General features: G+C 42.2%; 2 protein-coding genes and 1 long non-coding RNA gene across 3 annotated transcripts; all 3 read left to right on the top strand.

Moving 5' to 3' along the window:
- Positions 1–7,339: 7,339 nt before the first annotated feature.
- Positions 7,340–7,651, top strand: LOC307270055 (histone H4-like; the record flags this gene model as incomplete). Its single annotated transcript, XM_080053191.1, has 1 exon — positions 7,340–7,651. One exon carries the CDS (start codon positions 7,340–7,342, stop codon positions 7,649–7,651), a length of 312 nt encoding a protein of 103 aa, XP_079909317.1.
- Positions 7,652–16,897: 9,246 nt separating this feature from the next.
- Positions 16,898–18,034, top strand: LOC307269810. The gene is made up of 3 exons (XR_013845518.1): positions 16,898–17,030; positions 17,138–17,274; positions 17,940–18,034. It is a non-coding gene; the product is annotated as an uncharacterized lncRNA (long non-coding RNA).
- Positions 18,035–18,203: 169 nt separating this feature from the next.
- LOC307270084 (uncharacterized protein) lies at positions 18,204–20,004 on the top strand. The gene is made up of 4 exons (XM_080053226.1): positions 18,204–18,486; positions 18,648–18,807; positions 18,958–19,085; positions 19,186–20,004. The coding sequence occupies exons 1-4, from the start codon at positions 18,385–18,387 to the stop codon at positions 19,507–19,509; spliced, it is 714 nt and encodes a 237-aa protein (XP_079909352.1). The 5' UTR covers positions 18,204–18,384; the 3' UTR covers positions 19,510–20,004.
- Positions 20,005–22,098: the final 2,094 nt, after the last annotated feature.

The following is a 22,098-nucleotide window of genomic DNA, read 5'->3' as shown; positions in this document are numbered from 1 at the left end:
TAAACCAGACAGAAGACTTTGCATCATTGATTTTTTTTATTTTCACCCCAGGCAAAAAAATAAATATATATATGTTTTAGCCAAATACATTCCTTAAGCTTCCAACCCTGTTCCCGGTTTCCAGTTGTCAATTTCCCAGCGTCTATAAAGGAAACAGATTGCAGTTCTTATAGGCACAATAACAATGCAAGATGTAAAACAGATCATTGAAATAAGTGGAGGGATTACGCTTTAGTCTAGCAATAGTTGACTACAAGACTAATTACTCACATGACCTCTCACCTGTAGCCCTCCTTCCACTCGTCGCCGTTTCCTGTCCTGCAATCGGTCTTCTTCAGACCTTAGTGATTTAATGACAACATACATTCACTATGAAAACATTCATGTTGGTCTGTTGACAGTGAGTAAAACAGTTTTTTTTTTGTGATTTGATTCATAAGTGTGATATTCAGGGCACTTACGGCATGGGGAAGTTCTGCAGGAGAGTGAGACACCACCATCTCCTAATTTGCAGCATGTTTTCCTTTGAAGAAGGAAATGCAGGAAGATGTTAAAAAGAAGATGTTGTAAAAAAAAAATAACACCTTGTACACTAAGCATAATGTGTCACGATTTACACATACCTCGCTGAAATCACACTTGGCCCCCATTACAATGTACAGAGTGTACTGTAAGTCAAGAGGTACTGGTTAATATAATGTCAGGCGTATTCCCAATGATACATTTTTTTCAATACAAATTAATGTGGTTTTAATGTAGCAAGCAAACATTTTTACAGACAACAGCAATGCTATAACATGCTGATTAGGTCTTACCATCAAAACAAACACGCCGCAGTTGTTGGAGAACCCTTGCTTTGTTAGGCCCTGAGGTGTGAACAATGTATTTTAATAAAAGTATGGCAAGAAAATAGTAAAAAGTTAGCAAATGCTATTATGTAATGTCTCACCTGGACATCATCCACACCAAGCTCTCTCCAGGGGCCAGAAGAGAGGCTGTAAGCAATGTGTCTGTACAAATAATAAGCGAAGTAAATAAAAGTAACTCAACTTCAATCAACTTTTGATTGACAAGCATGCATAAACGCTTGGAACAAAGCTTGAACTGAAGAAGGAAGAGGTTGGAACTTCAAATAAAAAAGTTTTCATAACGGGCTTAAACAGAACTGCCCAACTCAAAAAAGATAAATAGTTCTGTTTCCATCTGTTTAAGGAATGAAAATTGTTGGAATATGGAATGGAATATTTTAGATCAAATAAAAACAGAACCATTGATTAAAACCAACAAAAGGACAAGTGGTTTAAAACAGAACTACCACTGTCCAGATGGGAGGTGTTTCCAGGACAGCAAGAGGTCGACAAAGTCACGTGGACTCTCTGCTCTAAGGTTGAATTTTACTGAAAAGACAACCCCACATGGGCAAGTGATAACTGCCCAACCACCTGTGAAACAGAAAAAAAACAGTAATAACTGACATTAGGAGCATGTATAGCTAACCTACTACATAATGATAAGTAATTTATTTAACACAACAATGTCCAACGGTTCTGGGCAGGGCATACACTTTCAGTAAGTCGATCTTTTGGGTCGGTCTCAGGCGGGACTCTGAGATCTTCCGGAGCATCGTCTGCACAATCTGTTCCAGTGGGGCCTTTTGCACCCCACGCCTCGGGTCTACCTCCACCCCCAGGTATCTCACCGTGTCCCCTGGGCCCACCATTCTTATGGGCGCTCCATCGATAGACCAGGGCTGACAATCGTTGATCTTGCATGTCCGGCCGCGGTGAGACAGCAAAAACCCATGACATTTGTTGGGGTTAACCTGGAGGCTCGTAAGCCCAGCGAACTTTTCCAAAATGGCCAGGTTCCTCTGCATACCCAGCGAGGAGTCGCTCAATAGTACCAAGTCATCGGCGAATGCCAGCGCCGTTATTTTAGCCAAACCGCAGGAGAACGCGGTACCCCTGGCCTCCAGGACTCGGAGGAGAGGGTCAATTGCCAGGTTGAATAGCAGCGGAGAGAGGGGGTCTCCCTGCTTGACCCCTTTGCCCATGATGATTCTCCCTGTCCGGCCTTGTCCCGTGGCCACTTTGGTGAAGCAGCCTTGGTAACAGCTGGAGATCAAGCGGATAACAGAAATATCCACTCCCCTGTGTTCCAGCACCTGCAGTAGGTGTTTGTGCGACACTGAGTCGAACGCCTTGGCGAAGTCTATGAACACAACGGCCAACGATCGTCCATCTCTCCTGCTTTGTTTCATAAGACTATCCAGGACGGCCAGGTTCTCCTCACAGCCCGGGGCCTCAATGAATCCTCTCTGCCTCACGTGGACCTCGCAGGCGTCCTTCAGGCGATGGTGTAGTACGCTGGACAGGGCCCTCACGACTATTGAACTGATGGTGATGGGCCTCCACTGGTGAATGTCTCCTCTCAGGGCCTCATCACTTGTCTTGGGTAATAGGGTTGTCCTGCTGCCCTTCAGACTTCTGGGCAATTTCCCAGTCAAGAGCATCGCATTAAACAGGCTCGCCAGTTTGACCCCTCCCGAGTCCCACCTGAGCAGGTCCCTTTTCCGAATGCCATCCGGGCCTGGTGCTGAGCCAGCCCTCATCCGCTTGATTACGTCTAGGACTTCTTTAGGGCTAACTGGGCAGTAGAATGGGCTATTGTCAGCGCGCGGTAGTACCGCAAATTGGCCCAGGTCCACGAAGCCATCCACGCCCCCCCAGATCCTGGCGTAGACAGCCTCAACCTCCTTGAGGTCGATGTTGCACGTGGCCTTCCCCATTCCATCAAGAATCATTTTGGCCGCCATGTTCTTGTTCTTCTTATACAAGGTCCTCATGGAAGGTCGGTAGGGTCGACCTTTAGCCTTTGTGGTTCTTACCCTGCGGATTAGTCTGCTTTTCCTCCGCTTGCCTCCAATGGTCTTTTGCAACTGTCTGACATATGCGCTGATCGTTTTGGCGCAAACCGCCAGGGGGTCAAGCGCCCCCTCCACCTCTTTACCGGTCAATGACCAGGTAATCACGTCCTTCACCATATCCACTGCAGGGGCGGGCTGCAGCGGCATTCCGAGGTCCTGGAGCCCGCCAAGATACGGGTCCAGGGCAGCTGGCCGGTCGCCTACCACCACTGCCCTTTTGTATATTGCGTTGCATCTGACGGTCACTTCCCGGAGGGTAAACCGTTGCAGGTGCTGCTGCGCGATCATGTATTTCTTTGGACTCGGCTTCACACCATGCAGCAGGCCTTCCAGGTAGCCAACCTCACTGTCGGTCCAAGCCTCCTTGGGACCTTTTCCTGCCTTGATCTCGCACTCTTTCATGTAGGCCCCCGAGTGTTTGATCCGCATGTGTTGACTCAAGCCCCTTTGGGATCCAAAGGTCTTTACACACAGACCGCACGGCTGATCACCTTTCCGTTTCTCTTTTCTAGTCGCAGATCCGCATTGGGCGGCGTGGCGGATGGCCGAAGCCGCCACTCGACACGAGGTCGCACATCTCCTACATATGAACAAGGTCTTTCTCGGGCAGTGCACCTTCTTGAAATGGTCGGTGGCCTCCTTCAGGGTAGTGAGAGTTACCTCACACAGGGTACAGTCCTGTCTCAGCCACGGTACTCTTAAGCCCAAAATCACGGTGTTGGGCAAGGCCGATTTGTTTGTCCAGGAGTCCCTCCACTCCTTGTCCCAGCTCATCAGGAGCATGCTCTTTCTAGCCATGGTCGTGGGAAACAGGACACGCTTGGCCGTGCCACTGTTTGTCATTTTCGTAGGGCTTGTCCTACTCAATGTTCCTGGTGCCAAGCCCAGGGCCCTCACTGCCAACAGGGAACGATCACGGACCTTGGTTCTGCCTAGGCGGCCCGGACTGAGGGACAGAGAGCCTTCCCCCAGCCTGGTTCGGATGAAACCCGGAGGCACTCTCCGGGGCGGGGTAGACATTCTGGGAGAGTGCAGCCAAAATGTCCGGTGCAAGCGCTGCTGAATGAATATCACTGTCAATTTTCTGCCGTTAGGATCCCACCGATAGTCAACCGAGTATACTATCCACTTCAACACTTCCCGCCACCTAGATACGCATCGAAAAAATTATTCATCATAGCAAGGCCTTGGGATGGCGTCTCATCCATCAAGGGGTCCTTAGCCATCGAGGCCCGAGTCAAGGCACTCTTAGGGGGCAAGGTCCCCTCGTGGTCCTCCCATGATCTTTACGTGGGTCGCTCGAAAAGGAGTCCTGGTGCCGGGGAGGCACTCTTTATCCATTTGGCCCACAAGCGCGGTACTCAAGAGGGGAAGGGGGCAAGGTCCCCTCATGGCACCCATCGAGAGTTAATCGTCATGGCAGGGCCTCAGGATGGTAGCTCGTCCATCGGGGGGTCCTTAGCCATCGAGGCCCGAGTCAAGGCACTTTTAGGGGGCAAGGTACCCTCATGGTCCTCCCGTGATCCTTGCGTGGGCCGCCCAAAAGGAGTCCTGGTGCCGGGGAGGCCCTCCTTATCCATTTGGCCAACATGCGTGGTACTCCAGAGGGGAAGGGGGCAAGGTCCCCTCATGGCACCCATCGAGAGTTAATCATCATGGCAAGGCCTCTAATGATTATGCCGGTATTCCCTTCACCAGATTTAAACACCCCTAAATTAATATCAGGACGTTTGTGTGTATATATAGCCTGCCAAGTTCGTTTGTTCCTGGTTTAAACCTGTTCCACTATAAAGTTTATGTGTTCATCGACCCCTGCTCTTTATTTATGGCAAACAAAGACCAAAAGCTGATTTACACAATTCCCAAAAGGTTTTACTTTTCACCAAAAACCTTCACACCCCATATATTACCTTAAAGGCTCTGGTTTTAAAGCATGTTACCCTTTGACCCCTGCCTATCTCCAGATCTCCCCCTGTGTTGATCCCCTAACGACCCTTACAATTGTCTCTTCTAATTTTATCCTAGGTTAAGTCCAGATTTCAGACCTTTATCCTTGATAAGTGTTTAGAAAGGAGGAGATTAGATAATAGGTTTTTAATTATTCTGGTGGATGAATACCTCACATTTACCCCTAGCTTCAAAAGACTACCGTTAAGTCCTCACTAAGTTCATACACCTGGATGAGCTTAGGCCAATAGATAAATGCAATTCCCTCCTAATTCAAGGAGTGTGTTTATGGGATGTGTATTCTTTGTTATCAGTAGTGTAGCCGTAGTGTAGGTTTGAATTGCTTACCTCAGAGGCGCCGCGATCTCTTTAAAGAAAAACCCTAATTAGGTCCTTGTTCCCAACACTAAACTAAAAATTCAGGCCAAAGAGTTATAGCGTTTTCAAGAAATTTTATTTAACCAATACAAAAAGATTATACTTTCACAATATAAAAAGAAAAGATAAAATAAAATGAAAGGAAGGAAAATAAGTACCTACACTCCCATTAAAGTGGTTAATATATGTAGAGAAGTATAAGACTTAACTTATGTGTTGTATGTCTTGTGTTCACATTGAATTTAGTTCATGAGTTCTCCCATTTTCAATCCACAAGAGATCAGGAGTTTTCTCATCTTCAGGTTTTTTAAAGCTCTACTGTCTACACAACTTCAATAGTTCTGGGTGTTGGCCGAGTCTTTCAATCTTGTCATATATATTTGAATATCTTCAAATGCTATGACAAGCTTGATTTTGCGACACAACAATCAGGAAAAGTTGGTTCAACAGTTTATTTGGTTGATCCACAAGAGATCAGGAGTAAAAGTTTGTCCACTGTCTACACAACTTCAATAGTTCTGGGTGTTGGCCGAGTCTTTCAATCATGTCATATATATTTGAATATCTTCAAATGCTATGACAAGCTTGATTTTGCGACACAACAATCAGGAAAAGTTGGTTCAACAGTTTTTCAACCTCAACTCCATGCTATTCTACAACCTGGTTCATCAATTAGTTCCCATCAATAACCCAAATGGTCCCTTACCAAACTTCTCAGAATAGAAAAGGAAGAATTGGTTCCGAGCCTCTTCCCCTTCTTGAAAAGAAAAAATAACTGCCTCTCCTCTGCCAAAGCCCCTGCTTATATAGGGTGAACAGGGAGCATGTGGGCTGGCCAACTGAGGGGGGGGTCAGGGTTACAGGCCCCCACTTCCCTCCCTCCACATGCTCATAAAATCCGGACATGTTCGGACATGTCCTGCACCACAAGGCAGACCACATATATGTATGTCCTTTAAGACAATCTTAAAACAAGTAAGTAAGTAGTATAAATGAAAATAAAAATAATAATACATCCCCCAACCCCCTCTAGACAGCAAAAATACACAACCCAAAGTTACACAAAGTTCACCTATCTCAACACCTCAGGATAGTAGCTCGTCCATCGGGGGGTCCTTAGCCATCGAGGCCCGAGTCAAGGCACTTTCTGGGGGTGAGGTCCCCTCTTGGTATCCATACGGATCTTGCTTTGGCTACCGGGGGACAGGTTCCTGGGCTGGGAAAGCCATCCCTATTCATTGGACTTCAGATAAGGCGTCACGGAGGAGAAGGTCCCCTCAAAAATCGGGTGCAGTAACGGGCTTGTCCACATGGTGCGCACCCACCCAGCTCGTGTCCTCAGCCCCCATCCACAAGGCCTACAGTAGTGGCGGCCCCAGGGGTGTATGTCCCCTCTTGGTCACATGGCGGTCAGGGGTCCCTCATCGACTTTCGGTCCCTCCCCACTGACAAGCGCCTATCCAGTGACTCCGGCCTTGTTTTGGGTCTGATAAATGCACGCATCCCCGAAGGTCAGCGCTCGTTGGCATGTATTAGCTCTAGAATTGCCACAGTTATCCAAGTAACGTTGGAGCGATCAAAGGAACCATAACTGATTTAATGAGCCATTCGCAGTTTCACTGTACCGGCCGTGTGTACTTAGACTTGCATGGCTTAATCTTTGAGACAAGCATATAGATAAATAGTTAGAAATTAATTAAATATGAATAATATATATAGAATACAAATATATAAATATGGTTAAAATATAAATATGTATGTATAAAAGATTTAGAAATACAAAATTAATATTATTTACTGTTTAAAAGCTGGTAGGTTGGAGTTCATGTAAATGGATATGACTGATATGCTGTGTTGCCCTACAGACTGCAGTACATGAGCCAGCATGAGTAGGCCCTAATAGACCTTGCTGGGAAAGTGTGACATCACAGTAAGAGAAATGTAGGGTTAGACAGTGAGACCATAAAACACTCTTTCTGCCTTTTCTCAGGCTAGGATGAACACATTTATACTACATAGGATCTCAGAATGCAATACACCTTCATATTCCCACCGGTGAAGTAGGCCTTTAATCTAGTGAAAGCAAAAATGTCTGGTCGCGGAAAAGGAGGCAAAGGACTCGGTAAAGGAGGCGCTAAGCGTCACCGTAAAGTTCTCCGTGATAACATCCAGGGAATCACCAAACCCGCCATCCGCCGTCTGGCTCGCCGTGGCGGAGTGAAGCGAATCTCCAGTCTGATCTACGAGGAGACCCGCGGTGTGCTCAAGGTTTTCCTGGAGAATGTCATCCGTGACGCCGTCACCTACACCGAGCACGCCAAGAGGAAGACCGTCACCGCCATGGACGTGGTGTACGCTCTGAAGAGGCAGGGCCGCACGCTATACGGCTTCGGAGGATAAACAGGACCGATCATAACAACAACCCAACGGCTCTTTTAAGAGCCACACACTACGTAGAAAGAGATTATTCCTACAAATCTTCAACCGAAATCATGATTCCAAAATGCTCATGCAGTACTATTTTCATGTCGGCCTTAACTAACTTCTCTATTTCTGCAATACAAGTAATACATATTCTATATAGGTTTTGCACAAACAGTATATAAAGTAATACATTGAAAATGGGCAATGTGAACATAATTTACAATATTTTCTTTTGAATGTGGCTATTTCCCCCTTCCCTCTGTAGTGTATTAACTTCTTAAAGCACATTTCTGTAGACTGGCTGAAAGGCCTAACAGTTTACCAACCCCCATTTCATAGGAATGTGTAAGTTGGCGATGAGGTCTGAGCTTCTGTAAATCACCTTATTTCTGTTTAAGTTAAGACAGACACTTGCATGACTGTTTTATAGATTTGAGTTAGCACAAGCCGGATTCGGGCTTTTCCCACCCATCAGGAAATGGTATAATATATGACAACTGTCCAAAATTGTTGGTATTACTGGTCAAGGACCAGACCTGGAGACGCCAGCCTAGGCATCGCCTCTGTCAATCTATTCCACAGATGTTTAGAAGTGGTGATTGCGCAATAATTAAAACTGACCAATCACCACAAAGAAGGTCGTCTTTGACGACCAATCAACTTACTGAACCCCTGAATAAGATAACGAGCAAACAGCATTTCGGGGGGCTTTTACGTTTGACCAGGATCAGTCTTGTATCTTCCTCTGTTTCAATTTGGCTAAACTACTCTGACTTTTATTTGGCTTTGTTTACTGCAGTATGAGATTTGTTGTGTTGAATAAATTAAGCTGTTCCTGAAAGCCTCCTCAAACCTGCGTCAGCTGTCAACTTCTTTCATCACGCCACACCACCACCAGAATCCAGAAACCACAAAGTGACGTCACTGAACACGGAGCCATTTTTGGACGCAGGAGAGACGCTGCCGCGACCGGGGGCAGAAGCCCTGCTCCAGCCCGGTTTAAGGTGAGCTCCCTTTGCCCTGTGGTGCTTTGCTCGTGCCCCTGGTGGGATGCGTCTGTGTCTCCCCTGTCTCTAGGCATTAATTACCATTGAGGTGTGGGGACTGCTTTGGTGGTTTGGTTGGATGAACGAGGATGCTGTCTAATTATTATTATTTTTGTTTCGATTTTAACAATACAAATAAAAAATAAATAAATAAATAAATTTTAAAACAAAACAGAGGAATGCATATTTTATATTTGTTATACATAGCTACATTTTAAGTTTGTGGTGCCAAGAGTGTGAGAGATAACCTTGTTCTCTTTTACATTTTTTGTTTGACGTGTGGGCTATGATAACAACTGAGATTGAGACAACTTCTTCTCATCATACTTTTTAATTTGGCGTATAAGGTAACGGTTGGCTTATGATGTTTTAGGTAACTTGTTCTCGATTAAAAGATTTACTTTAATTTAATTTGGCGTATAAGGTAACGGTTGGCTTATGATGTTTGAGGTAACTTGTTCTCGATTAAATGATTTACTTTACTTTACTTTGGCGTGTTAGGTAACGGTTGGCTAACGAGGTTTCAGTTAAATTGTTCTCCATTTTCTTTGATTTATGTTGACGAGTAAGGTAACGGCGGGCTTACGGAGAATTAAGAGCTGCAGAGAGGTCCCGGGCTATATGTGTTGAAGTTTATGTTTGTGTGCGCAGTCTTGAGTTTCAGTATGGTGCTTAATTGTGTGTCTGTCTGTGTGCTTTGAGCATTGTTAGTCTGTTACGTGCTTTGAGCAGTAGATGTTTGTTCTATGTTTAAGCATTGTCTGGTTGTAATATAGACCTATATCGTGATAAGTTAATAAGATGTATAAATATAATGACCTTTCAGAGACATAGGAAGGGTTGGCACGCTCGTGTGTGATTTCACTTGCATGTGTGATAGCCTGCTAAACACCTGCGTTGCTTCCTGCCTGACGCGTTGGCTGCTTTCACTAATGGGTACGCTCATTTGTTTGAATCACGCTCGATGTAACATTTGTCATTTGTTTCCTGATATTATGGTTGTTAATTGTTCACGTTTCCTTGTTGTTACGTATTTTGATTTGCTCATATGCTTGTGTTGATGCATGTGTTACGTTGTGTGCATGACTGCAATGTTGAACTATACAACTGTGTTAATCCCATGACGCGTGTGTCCCATGTCTCGGCATCCTTTAGCCGACCTGGGAGTGTGTGAGCAGCGTGGCATGTTATTTTAAGTTGGCATGACTGTGTTGCCCACTGTTATATACCAATTTGGGATTTTGGGTTGTACAAATAGCCTACGATTAATTTAATTTGCTTCTGACTTTACCCTTGCACGCTCTCATAGCGACCCGCAGTTGCATGTTGAATGCAAGGTTTCTGTTTCAATAATCTGTCCGTCTTTTGCTCTAAAAAGGGAAGTAGCTCCTTCCCAGGACTGATATTGTCGCAATTTACATTTTCCAAAGGGAGTGATCAGTTCTATTTTTTCAGGAGGAAATTTGGACTGATTTATGCTGATAATTTGTGTTGGCTGACTGAGGTTATTTTGGCCAAGTGACCACATGACGCTTTGCATGTTTACTTTGCTATATCTGTGAGAAAGGATAAGGCAGAATACTAAAATAAATAGAGACAAGAAGAAACAAATAACTAAAAACAAAAAAATAAAAATTAGAGAGATTATAATGAACCGGCTCCTCCACCGGCTGTACCTCATAAACTGTATCCGAATTTAGTGCCTGTCAAGGGCCTGGTGCTCTGTGTGACTGAGAGGCGGGGCTGCACTTCGGGGGCTCCTAGCTGTGCGCCGGTTTACGTGAAATAATTTGAGCCTTGAGGTGGTGATGAAATCAAGGGAAATATGCCGTTTATGTCCCGCAAAGGTTCTTTATGCCACAATTAGTGCTATTTACAAATACATTTACAGTTACACTATACCCTTTCGACAGAATAAATAAATTTTAGAATAAGGGGAGAGAACCTTTGGTTTCTCCACAGTTGTGTTACATGTTGAATGAGAGGTCAAAAAAAAAAAAAAAATAGTAACTATTTTCTTTCTGAACTTAAAGGTCGCAATGCGATTAATACTATGATAAATTCTATTTTTTGGCTGAGAACTTAGGTTTTCCCTCAGCAGGTAGGCTACTAGCTGATTACATGTAAACAACATAAATAATCGAAGTAGATAGGATCTACCTAACTAGTAGGCCTACAGAATTTTGACACATTGATAATCTCATCTCCTTACATGTGTGTTGTGGGAATTTTAATGGCTGTGTTTTGCTGAGAATGTACATGATTTCTTGCAATTGCATTTTGTATACTTCTTTACTGTCTGCACAGACTTCATTAAAGCCCGTTTGTATGTTCTCTTTTCTTTCCATTTATACACTGTTGGGCCACGAGCGTCCAGAGGGAGGAAGCCGTGACGTGTTAATCTGAGTCCGTGAGACGGATGACATCCCGAGACCTCTAATCGGTGTGTCCTCCAAACAGTTACATCCCCCTGATCGGTGCGTCCGAAACCCATAATCAGGCTAGTGAAACTTTTCTCCACAAACTCTTGATTACACATACTTAGTCACACATATATTCGCATAACACATTGATTATCTTACAATTGTTTCGCACATAAATTGAATGTACACTGCTTATTTCTTTTTATCGAATACATGACAAGTGTCATGTGTGTAGCTTGAAGTAGAGACTTGGCAACTGACTGATCGCTTTTGACGTATATTAATGGTTGGTAGTGATTTTTTTCCTGCCATTTGCGTCTACTTTGACGGTGAAGGTTTAACTGTTCTATTTCTAGATTGATTTACGACTGGGTCTTGGCGTAAAAGCTCAAGGCTTCAGTGGTGTTTGGGGTTTTTCAGTTTCAGCAGTAGGTTTTCCTTGTCATTTTCAATATACCCTTTGGTTTTACAGGTTTTGTCATTTGTGCCTTTTTCAATAAAAGACTGTTGATTTTATACTGCTTTGCGTCATTGATTCCTGTTTTTTGGGGATGGTAGAGTTTCTGTTTTTTCACAGGGTGTAGTTATGGTGTCACTTGCTCTGTAAACAAACTTGTACCTGACCACAGTTTAATTACACTTGAGGCATTTTCTATTTTTTATTTTTTACTTGATTGCGGCAAATATTAATTCCTTCACAGTGACTCTTTGTTTGACTCATTGATTGGTAATTATTTTAAATAGATTTTCAGTATTTCATTTACTGATCTTCTTCCATTACTTTTGATAGCCTTTGATTACATTTCAGTCATTTTAATTGATTGTCCTTACTTGACTTTTACTATTTTCCTACATACCATTAATTTTCGCAAACTAATTCTGATAGACAATTAATTAATCAAAAAAAAAAAAAAAAAAAAAAGTTAAAATAACATGCCTACACGTTTACATTTTACAAAGCCAAAACCAAAGATGAGTTCTGCAGTTGCAAAAACAAATACTCCTGTTGACGTTGTGCAAAGGAATAATCCCCTCATCAAGGGAATTTCAGAAATGTCAAAGAAGTGGAGCAAACGGTGGTCTGCAATTGAACAACCATGGCCACTGGACGGTACTTTAAATTCTGATGTGATTAAAACAATGCGAGTGCTTGTGTCCGCATATAAGGCAGAACAGAAAAAGGGAATAAAGGGGAACAAAAGACAAGAAAAGAGACGGATAGAACTGGGTACTCTGGACTTGTTTGAAAAAGAGGGACAGAAATGGCTGAAGGAATCCAGAGAAAAAAGGGAGCGGATTACAGAGGAAATTAACAGGAATTCTGTCCTTACTGAGAAGCTTCTAGCAGAAGCTAACACGCCCTTCTCCCACACTGCTTCTGTGAAGGTACCACCACCCTATGAGAAGGAGGTTAAATTCTCTGATACATATCCCCAATTACCCATGTTTAGGCAAAAGGGCAATTACCACATTACAAATGATGATGATGAAACAATACAAGCAGGGAAGGCTACATCAACCATATTGTTTTCCCCAAGCCCCAGCCCTCAGGAGAAGTCACACCCAAGTGAGTTGGGTGGTGACATTGGGGGATATGTGGAATCAATCAAGAAGATATTGGCCAAAGCTGAGAAAGAAGGGAGCAAAGTGGGCAAATCCTCTAAGAAAACTACACAGGTAAAGAATGAGCCCAGTGACAGTGATGAAGACGAAGAAGGAGAGTCCGATTCGACCTATGGGGCCAAGCGGAAAAGCAAGAAAAAAGGAAAGAGTAGAGAGGCGTCAGAGGACGAAGACACAAGCCCCAGAGCGAGGGGAGGATCCTCAGGATACAACCTGCGCAGTAGGGACACAAGCAGGAAGATACTTCCAGTGCTAGTACGAGGACAAGCTTTGGAGTACAAGCCATGGCAGAATACGGATATGTCACACATCATTGAAAAACTACCCATTCTTCAAGATGGAGCACACCCATGGATCTCCAAGTTGGATGAAATGGTGATAGGAACACAGTTGGCCATGGGAGATATCAAGAGACTTATAGCCAGTCTTCTCGGTGTCCCGGCAATGGAGGAGATATTGGAGAAGGCAGGGCTTAATCAATTTGTGGGAACTGCTGTAAATGATGCAGATTTGTTTTCAGGATTCAGAGGAAGACTGTGGAGAGCACTGCGAGAGACATACATAACCAACATGCACCCTGACAACATTCTTTTTGAGCCATTGGGACCAACAGAGAACCCACGTGCATATGTAACAAGAGCGCATCAAACATGGAGAAATGTCACAGGAAACGACCCAGACACAAATCGGATGGAGAAAGCAATCCTGCGAGCCAAAATACAGGAAGGATTGCCTGTGCCAGTAAAAAGCAAGCTAGCAGAAGAGGTTGGACTTGGGAACTCCATCCTAAGTTTATACACAGATCATGTGGCTCATCAAGTAGAGCTATATCGGAAAAAGGAGAATGCTCAGAAAGAGCAAGACCAGGAAACCCTCAGGAAGCTCAACCAAGTGCAATTGACAGACTGTAAAAGGAAGGAGAAGATACAAGCCATGGTCATGACGCAGCAGACTCCTTTTGTACAACCAAACCAACCACAGCTACAACCAATTCATTCTCAGTTCCAGCCACAACAGTCACTCCCTTTTGCCCGACCTTCACAACCATTCTTTAATCAGACAACAACATGGAGAGGAAATGGACGGGGCAACTTCACAAGAGGAGGTAATTCAGGCGGTCAGCCTGGTCAAGGAGCATGCTACAACTGCGGAGGATTTGGACATTTTGCTCGGTCTTGTAGCAATCCAAACAGTGGAAACACACGAGGGGGCTACAGAGGAGGATTCAGGGGGCAAGCCCAGCCACCCCGGGGACCAGCTAACCCTAATAGGGGCCCGGAACCGGGATACTAGGGGTGCCCAGATAACCCAACGGTAAGGTGTCAGCTGGTAGTGTCAGGACCGGAACAAGAACCAACAATTCAGGTGGAAGTGAACAAACAACCAATAGAAGTATTGGTTGACAGTGGCGCTGCCTTCACCTGTATCCGACCTGAAAACGCTACCCACCTTCCCATGTCCGGCAAATTTATACGGACAGTCGGGTTTGAGGGTGTGAAACAGCTGATTCCTTCCACAAAACCAATTGAGCTCCGCTATCAGAACCAAACGATAAAAATACCTATATTAGTCTCAGAACACACTCCAGTCGCACTCTTGGGAAGAGATGCTCTATGTAGATTAAACTGCACAATTAGGTGTACACCAGACGGCTGTCTGATTGACATACCACCTAAGACTGAACACCAACTGCTCATGACAGCAAAATCGGAGACTCCTTCAGTATTCTGGCTTGGGAATCTGAGCCCAGACCTAATAAAGCCATTTAAACTGTGGGAAAAGTACCTTCTACACAGCAAAATCCAAAGTGTTAGATATTCAGTGTTGGAGTGGAGTGTAAAACATATAGAGTTGTTTCAACACTGGTTTAGTGTAATTTAACTACATGAGAGTTATTCTTCTAAAAGAGTTGGTGTTAATACAGGGAGTCAAATTTCATATTTTGCAAAACACTCTACAGTGTTGATTTCAAAATATAGCTAGTGTTACTCCAGAAGTCAAACCGTTGGTGGTTGTCTGAAAGAGGCGGGAGTCTATTCCAGACCATGGACCTATAAAGTTCCAGACACACTCTTTTCTTTGGACTGGAAAATTATCAGACATCCCTCAAACTGTGGCTAGGAACATCCATGTGTAAGTATGTCTAAGCAAATATGTATATTTAATTCAAATGTATACCCAATCATGTGTATTACTATGTTTTACAAGAAGCTAAGGTTAACCATCAGTATTGGTTGGCTAGCATCAGCAAACCATGCTTAGCTAACAACGCAGCAACATTATACAGTGAGGCAGCCGCGTCTCATTGGGAATCTATTGAAAAAAGGCTTGTGTGCTCGGAGAAAGGCGTTAGGTGGACACGGCCCCTTTTCTTATTAAGAAAAGTATCAGCAACACACTGATTCGGCAATGCGCACAACAGTCAATTTGGTTTTAGAGCAAGTTAGATGCTTGTTTGCCACTCCATAGTATTGTATTGGTATCACGGACCACTTAAACTATCCACAACAATAAGTTTAGTACAGTAATGTGATGTTGTGACTCGTTGCGCTTTATTTATTGTATTATTTAGTTCATGAACCGGCATGTAACCTACATGTTGGAAGGATTATGTACTCTGGTAGCTCAGACCTTTATTTTGAAGGTGGCTGGTTAGGTTTCGATTTCCGCTATCATATTTCCTCCATATTCTTCTTATTTTTGCTGATATGTCGACCGAACGTTTTTATTAAATTGTTTAATTAAGTATATTGGGGTTCATGTAAAGGTTAGATACTTTTAAATACAGGAAAATGATGGGGGTTATCGCTTAAGTATCGAGCGCCTTTTATTTTACGGCACTTGTCGCGCTTCCGTTCGCTTTACTTCCTCTTTGGGTCGGGACTCCTCGCGGTAAGCTACGTTTCCACTCTGCTCGCTGCACTTTAGTTGTTTTCTGTTCAAACTATGAAGTCAAGGTATTTAAAAACACATGTACAGTGAGTTTATTGACATTGTTATGTACTGGGTTAGTGATTTCATCCATTTCCATGTATAAATATGCTAATTAGAGAATACGTGCATCGAGGACTGTTAGCAGGGCCGCCATGTGGCCATACAAGCTAGCGTGTGCACAGTCAAGTCTGTTTACTGGCTAAGCTAGAAAAACGACATTGACTGTTGCTACCCAGTGGCATAATAAAGGCAACAAAAAAAGAAAATTTGACTGAAACAGGTGTGGACTATTCATGAATGTACTTTGTTTTTAAGGACATAATGTTGGTCAAGGTGAGATTTGGTGGCAGTCAGAAGTACGTTAAGGTGGCAGAGACTGAAGAAGGCTATGAAGACTTCAGCTCGTTTCTTCAGAAAGGTTGGTACTACTTTTTTCACACAGCCCTGATTGTTGGAGTAAACTAATAAGTTGCTAAAATGTTAGTTCATGCTACAATGTGATTTGATTTTAATACGGTTACATTGCCCCATCCATCAATTGTTGTTTATTATGCTGACCAATTGTAATCATGTCTTATGGACAAGTTAAAATGCAATTGGTAATATATCTAAAATGTAGAATAAGAAAAAACAAATGTCTCTACTAATATATTTTGAGACTGTTGGTGTCCATTTTAGAAACAACAAGGAATAAGTTGTGTACATGTCATAGACCCTTGTTCCATAGTTAAAAGCCATTTGATTATTGATTAATAATTAATGATAAAAAAGTGTCAATAAAGGAAGCATACAAAGGACCATTTTTCTAAATCTGATATTCTCTCAGTAATAGGAAAGTTAGGTCTTCCACTACAGACTGAGTTACACTTAACAGATGAATCAGGGACAGAGGTGGATGCAGATGTTTTTGAGGACCTTTTACAAGCAGGGGACCTTACAATCAATGTTTCTACAGAAAAGTCTACAGGTAAGATTTAGTCTTGTTAGGGAAAAATAAGGATCAGTAACCAGATGTACTGTAATAGTATGTATTGTGATGGTATGTTTGTTTCAGTCAGCTAACCTGTTGGGACTTTTTAGTTACAGTTTGGCTGAAAAGCCAAAGAATTTGTTAGGGGGCCTCAAACAAAAATTTTATTCAGTTGTGTGTGTATTTCTTTTAACTGTCTTGCAGTTGTGCTTCATCAAGATCAATTAGATGTTTCATCGGAGTCGCTTGTGTCAGACACCTCATCCTCTGTGCCTTCAGATTCATCTGATGCAACAATCATTCTTGAGAAAGGTAGTGGAGTGAAAAGGACCCACGCCGATCAGGAATCAGCAGAGGCGGTATATAAATTAATTTTTTTTAATGTATTAACTAATCATAGACATTGTACTGTGGTCTTGTTGCAGGGGAGGTTAAAATTAAAATGTATTTGTTTCTTTGTCTTCAGATGGTGAGAGATATACTTCAGTCCAAGCCAGGGGGAGAAAAGGTGTTGCATGAATATAACAAAACAAAGACATTGACGGAAGGTACACGGCGACAGATGGTAAACCTACTGGTGGCTGACATGGTTGAAGTTCATGGGTAAGCATGTCATGTTCTCTCTAGTGCTCATCATGTCTCTACAAATAATATAGGTTTAGAGGATGTAGGTGTACATTTTAGAAACAATAATGGATGTTTTCCTCAAATAACCTTGTTCCATAGTTAAAAGCTATTTAATTATTGTGGTCTCCTATTTCAGTAATATAATAAAGTTGGCTTTTCTATACAAAACAAATTTGTGTCAGAATAATCAAACAAACAAAAAAATTGTGAGAGAAAATAAAACTGAAGCAAAAGATTACAAAAAGTAATCTCTACAGCAAAACTTATTCAATGGGAACACATCCCTGAACAACTAAAACTGCATGTTAGAGGTTGTTAATAGCTGGTAGTTCAATCACAGGACTGACAGGCGAAAATATGATCAGTGAGATAGTAACAAAAGGGAGCTGTAAACAAAAGGACATGGTATCAAAAAAGAAATAAGCACAGGACTAACAGTTGACATGATTACACACATCATTTGTTTGTATTGAAAGTCTACTTTTGAGTTTAACCTCTGCTTTATTGTGCTTTGTTCTCTCATATTCTTATTTTAGTTTGACATTTAAGATATTTTGATTGATTATAATGACACTAACACTGATTCAATACTTTACTACTAATTTAAAGCTTGAAAAATAATATATTTTCTTCTTTTAAAGGAGGCTCCCACCAACCTATGTGCGAACTAAATATGCTCTTGGCATCATTACTCTATTTCCCTACCTCAAGGATCCTTACTCAAAAAATGGATATGTAAGTTTGTAAATTAATGGCATATAATAAATTGATATAGGGAGGTTATTCTGAATTTGCCCTGTAATGCTGCGATACATCAGTTATGTTTATCTTTGTTCTTTTGGGATTTTACAGGAGCACTACTATGATGCAGACTGCGGGTCTGGCTATTTGGCATGGAGGATAAAGACAGTCCAACGCAGCTCTGCAGTCCAGTCCCGGAGATGCTCAACCACCGCTACATATCAAGATGGTCCAAAGAGCAAGAGGGATTTTCTACTAACTGACAAGCAACTGTTTGGCGAGGAATGCCGCGAGGCGATTTCTTTATTGAAGCACACGACTGATGCAACAATTGTCAAAGAGAAGATGAGGGCAACCTTTCAATACCGCCAGAAACTGGTTCAAGACCAGCGAAACTCCTCCACAGTCCTGGATGTTTTCCCACGTTTCCTCGATACCCCTGGCTTGGTAGGAAAGACACACCATTGTTTAATTCATTTTAAAGTGAACAATGATAACTGGAGGATTACACTTTTATTTAAACAAGTGTAAAAATACTGACATTTAGTTTGTGGATGGTTTCCTATGTCTATGAGAGGTTGCAAGGACTTAAAGTGTTTCTTCTGTAGATTGACCAAGACTTCACCATGATGTTTGGAGAGGATGCATCTGGCAGATTTTTGGCAAAATGGCCCACCTACTTCAAACCTAGGATCCTGGCAGACTCCAAGAATTCTAAAGAGTTCGTCAAAGACCTCTTGTCTGGAAATCAAAGCTCCGATGGGTCTGGTAAGCATGGTTCATTATCTCTTTTAAAACATTTAATTACTTACCTGAATGCTCCAAATAATGTATGTTGCATAATCTGGTTTTATTTAAGGTTGTTTTCAGATGTAAATCTTTCTGACAATCTTCTACTTTCTTCTGCTTTCCCCCTAGACTGGGACAGTGACCTGTCAAGCATACTACTGCTGCTTCACCTACTTCCCCCCACTGCAAAAGGACACAAGAAGGGTCCTAGAATAAGCTCATATCAAGCTGTCGAACATCTTGTGAGATATCTGACGGTAAGCAAGTTCTTCTGTGCCACTTGTGCATGGGCTGCATATGTTTTTAGCAGTGTAGCAGGTCATTAAAATGTTTCCTTGTTCCTCTTTGTTTTTGCAGATTGGAGTCAGTGTTGAGACCTTCCTTGGGAGTTTGGAACCAGGACAGCCTTTCCTCCTGTGTGTCGGTGAACAGAAGAACAACATCCAAAGATTCTATGTCATTGTTGACCACAAGGCCATCCCATGCAAGGCGCAGACATCCCTGGCAGCTTTCGATGAACTCTTCAAGGCACACTTCATCTTCAGCGTGAACTACCATGAATCCCTCAACAGCTTCTATACCTTCATCCAAACCACTGTGTTCAACATTGATGTGGGAAGTACCAAGGAAACTCCCCGTGTGAAGGAGCTCAGAGCAAGACTGCTGAATACACAGATTTGAGGTGATACACATCCTTGGGTGCAAATATGTTGATTTGTTTTATCTGTAAGGTACACCACAGAAGTTCTGTATTGCTTTGTCAGCATTTGAGATTTCACCATGGATTATATCCAGGAAAGACGTTACGTTTGAAATGTGGACAGCCGGGGTGTTCTTCATTATTTTGCACTTATTCAGGGTTCAAGAAACACCTTATTCGTTTGCACTGGGACACTGTTTCAACAAATACTACTGACAATGTGGACATGCACATAGAAGATGATGTGCCTTCAACTTCTCATTCAGTCTGTACAGTAACTCCAGTAGCCACCCAGGTCTCTGTTGATAAGCATGATTTGTTAAACATGTGTGGTTCTGTTGTAGCACAGTTGCAATCATCGGGTGTTGCTGAGAGCACTGTACAAGCAATGGTAGGGTCAATGGAAGAGCTTGTAAATGACATTCACAGGCAAGCAAGAGATGCAGTTCTCAACTGTACTGCTTCAGAAATTCAAGGCACAGATTTTGAAAAGAAGGTGGAAAGTTGTTTTGAACAACTACCAAATCCTTTCGCAGTCTTAAATACAGGAGCCAAACGACAGAAGTTCTTTAAGGAAAAGTGGGAAATAGTTGAGCCTGTTGAATATGTTCTTGGGGTGCGATTCGATGTACGTAGAGATCGAACAACAGGAGTTTACAATCAGATCCCTGTAACGGATAAATTTGTGTATGTACCCATCTTAGGAACCTTGAAGTCTATGTTCATAAACAGTGAATTGTGCAAAAGTTTCCTGCAGGACAAACAACAGGAAGAAGGTATTTTTAAAGATATATGTGATGGTTCATACTTCAAAACAAATGCATTGTTTTGCCAGGAAAAACATGCTTTACAGATTCAACTGTATTATGATGATTTTGAGACCGCAAATCCTTTAGGGTCAAAGAAGGGGATACACAAACTTGGTTGTATATACTTTATATTGAGGAACCTGCCCCCAAAGTGCAATTCTGTCTTGATGAATATTCATGTTGTGGCACTTTTTCATTCACAAGACCTGAAAAAGTATGGCTTTAGTGAAATACTGAAGCCTCTAATTGATGATGTTAAAAAACTAGAAAATGAAGGAATAGAAGTGCCTTTCTCTGACTCACCATTGCTAGGGTCCATTATACAAGTAACAGGTGATAACCTAGGTTTACACGGGCTGTTTGGTTATGTTGAGTCCTTCTCTGCAACATATTGTTGTAGATTTTGTTTAACCACTAAGGAAGAGCTTCAATCTGTCTTCACCGAAGATCACCCCGGCTTGATTTTTCGTACAAAAGAAATCCATACAGAACATTGTGCAGCTCTACAGGAAGATCCTAGTTTGGCGTCAACATTTGGTGTCAAGAAAACATGTGAGCTCAATACATTGCGTTTTTTTCACATCTCTGATAACTATGCGGTTGACATCATGCACGACTTGCTTGAAGGTGTAGTGCAGTACGAACTGAAACTTGTCTTTCAATACCTTGTCAAGGAGAAACATCTATCTTTGGAATCATTATCACAGAGAATTCAAAGTTTCAACTATGGTTTTAATGAGAGAAGAAACAGGCCCAGTGGGTTGAAAATGGATGAAGGTAGCAAAGATCTTGGTTTGAATGCTATTCAGTCATGGTGCCTTGTGCGAAACGCTCCTCTCATTTTTGGTGATGTAGTTGAAAGAAATAACAGTTTTTGGAACTTGCTCCTCCTCTTGATTCAAATTGTGAATATAGTGTTTTCACCAGTTGTTACTAACGGTATGACATATTATCTGAAGCATTTAATTAATGATCATCACAACCTGTTCAAGTCTTTGGTTCCTGAGAGAAGACTTATTCCGAAGCATCATTTTATGATACATTACCCCAGGTGTATTCGTAAAATAGGCCCACTCCTTCATGTATGGTGTATGAGGTTTGAAGCCAAACATAACTTCTTTAAAAGATCTGTCAAGAATTTCAAAAATATCACAAAAGCATTGGTAAAACAACACCAGAGACAGTTAGCTTATCACTGGGAGAATTTTAATTTTCAGAGGTTTGAGTTTGGTCCAGTAAGGAAGGAAACAATTGATAATTTGGAAGGTGGTGAGACTTTACTTGCAATGTTAAACTTGAATGCATACTCTGATGTGTCAACTACCAAGTGGGTGAAGAACTATGGAACTGAGTATCAAACTGGTATGTTTCTTTGTATTTCAACAAATATGGAAATGCCTGTTTTTGGAAAGATCAACCGTATCATTATAAATGACGATCAAACTTTCATTTTGACTGGCACAGTTGATACTCTTTATTTTGATGAGCACCTTAATGCCTACTGTATCCAGGAGAGGAATGATTCATTTTCTGTTATTTCTGTTGATAAGTTGATTTATTATAGACCCTATGATAAACAGTTTTCTAATGGGATGGATGAAAAAGTATACATTGTGCCACATTGCCATATTGTGTGACCCTATGAGGAACAGTACTCTAATGAGATGGATGAAAAAAATGTACATATTGCCATATTGTGACCTGTGCTATTGAGGCTGGCAGCTGTGAAACATGTTAAAGCCAATGCTGTGTTAAATGTGG

This window comes from Ammodytes marinus, assembly GCF_949987685.1.
Source record: "Ammodytes marinus genome assembly, chromosome: 24".
NCBI classification, from domain to species: domain Eukaryota; kingdom Metazoa; phylum Chordata; class Actinopteri; order Uranoscopiformes; family Ammodytidae; genus Ammodytes; species Ammodytes marinus.
The sequence above is the reverse complement of the archived record's forward strand: the minus strand, read 5'-3'. Positions and strand labels throughout refer to the sequence as shown.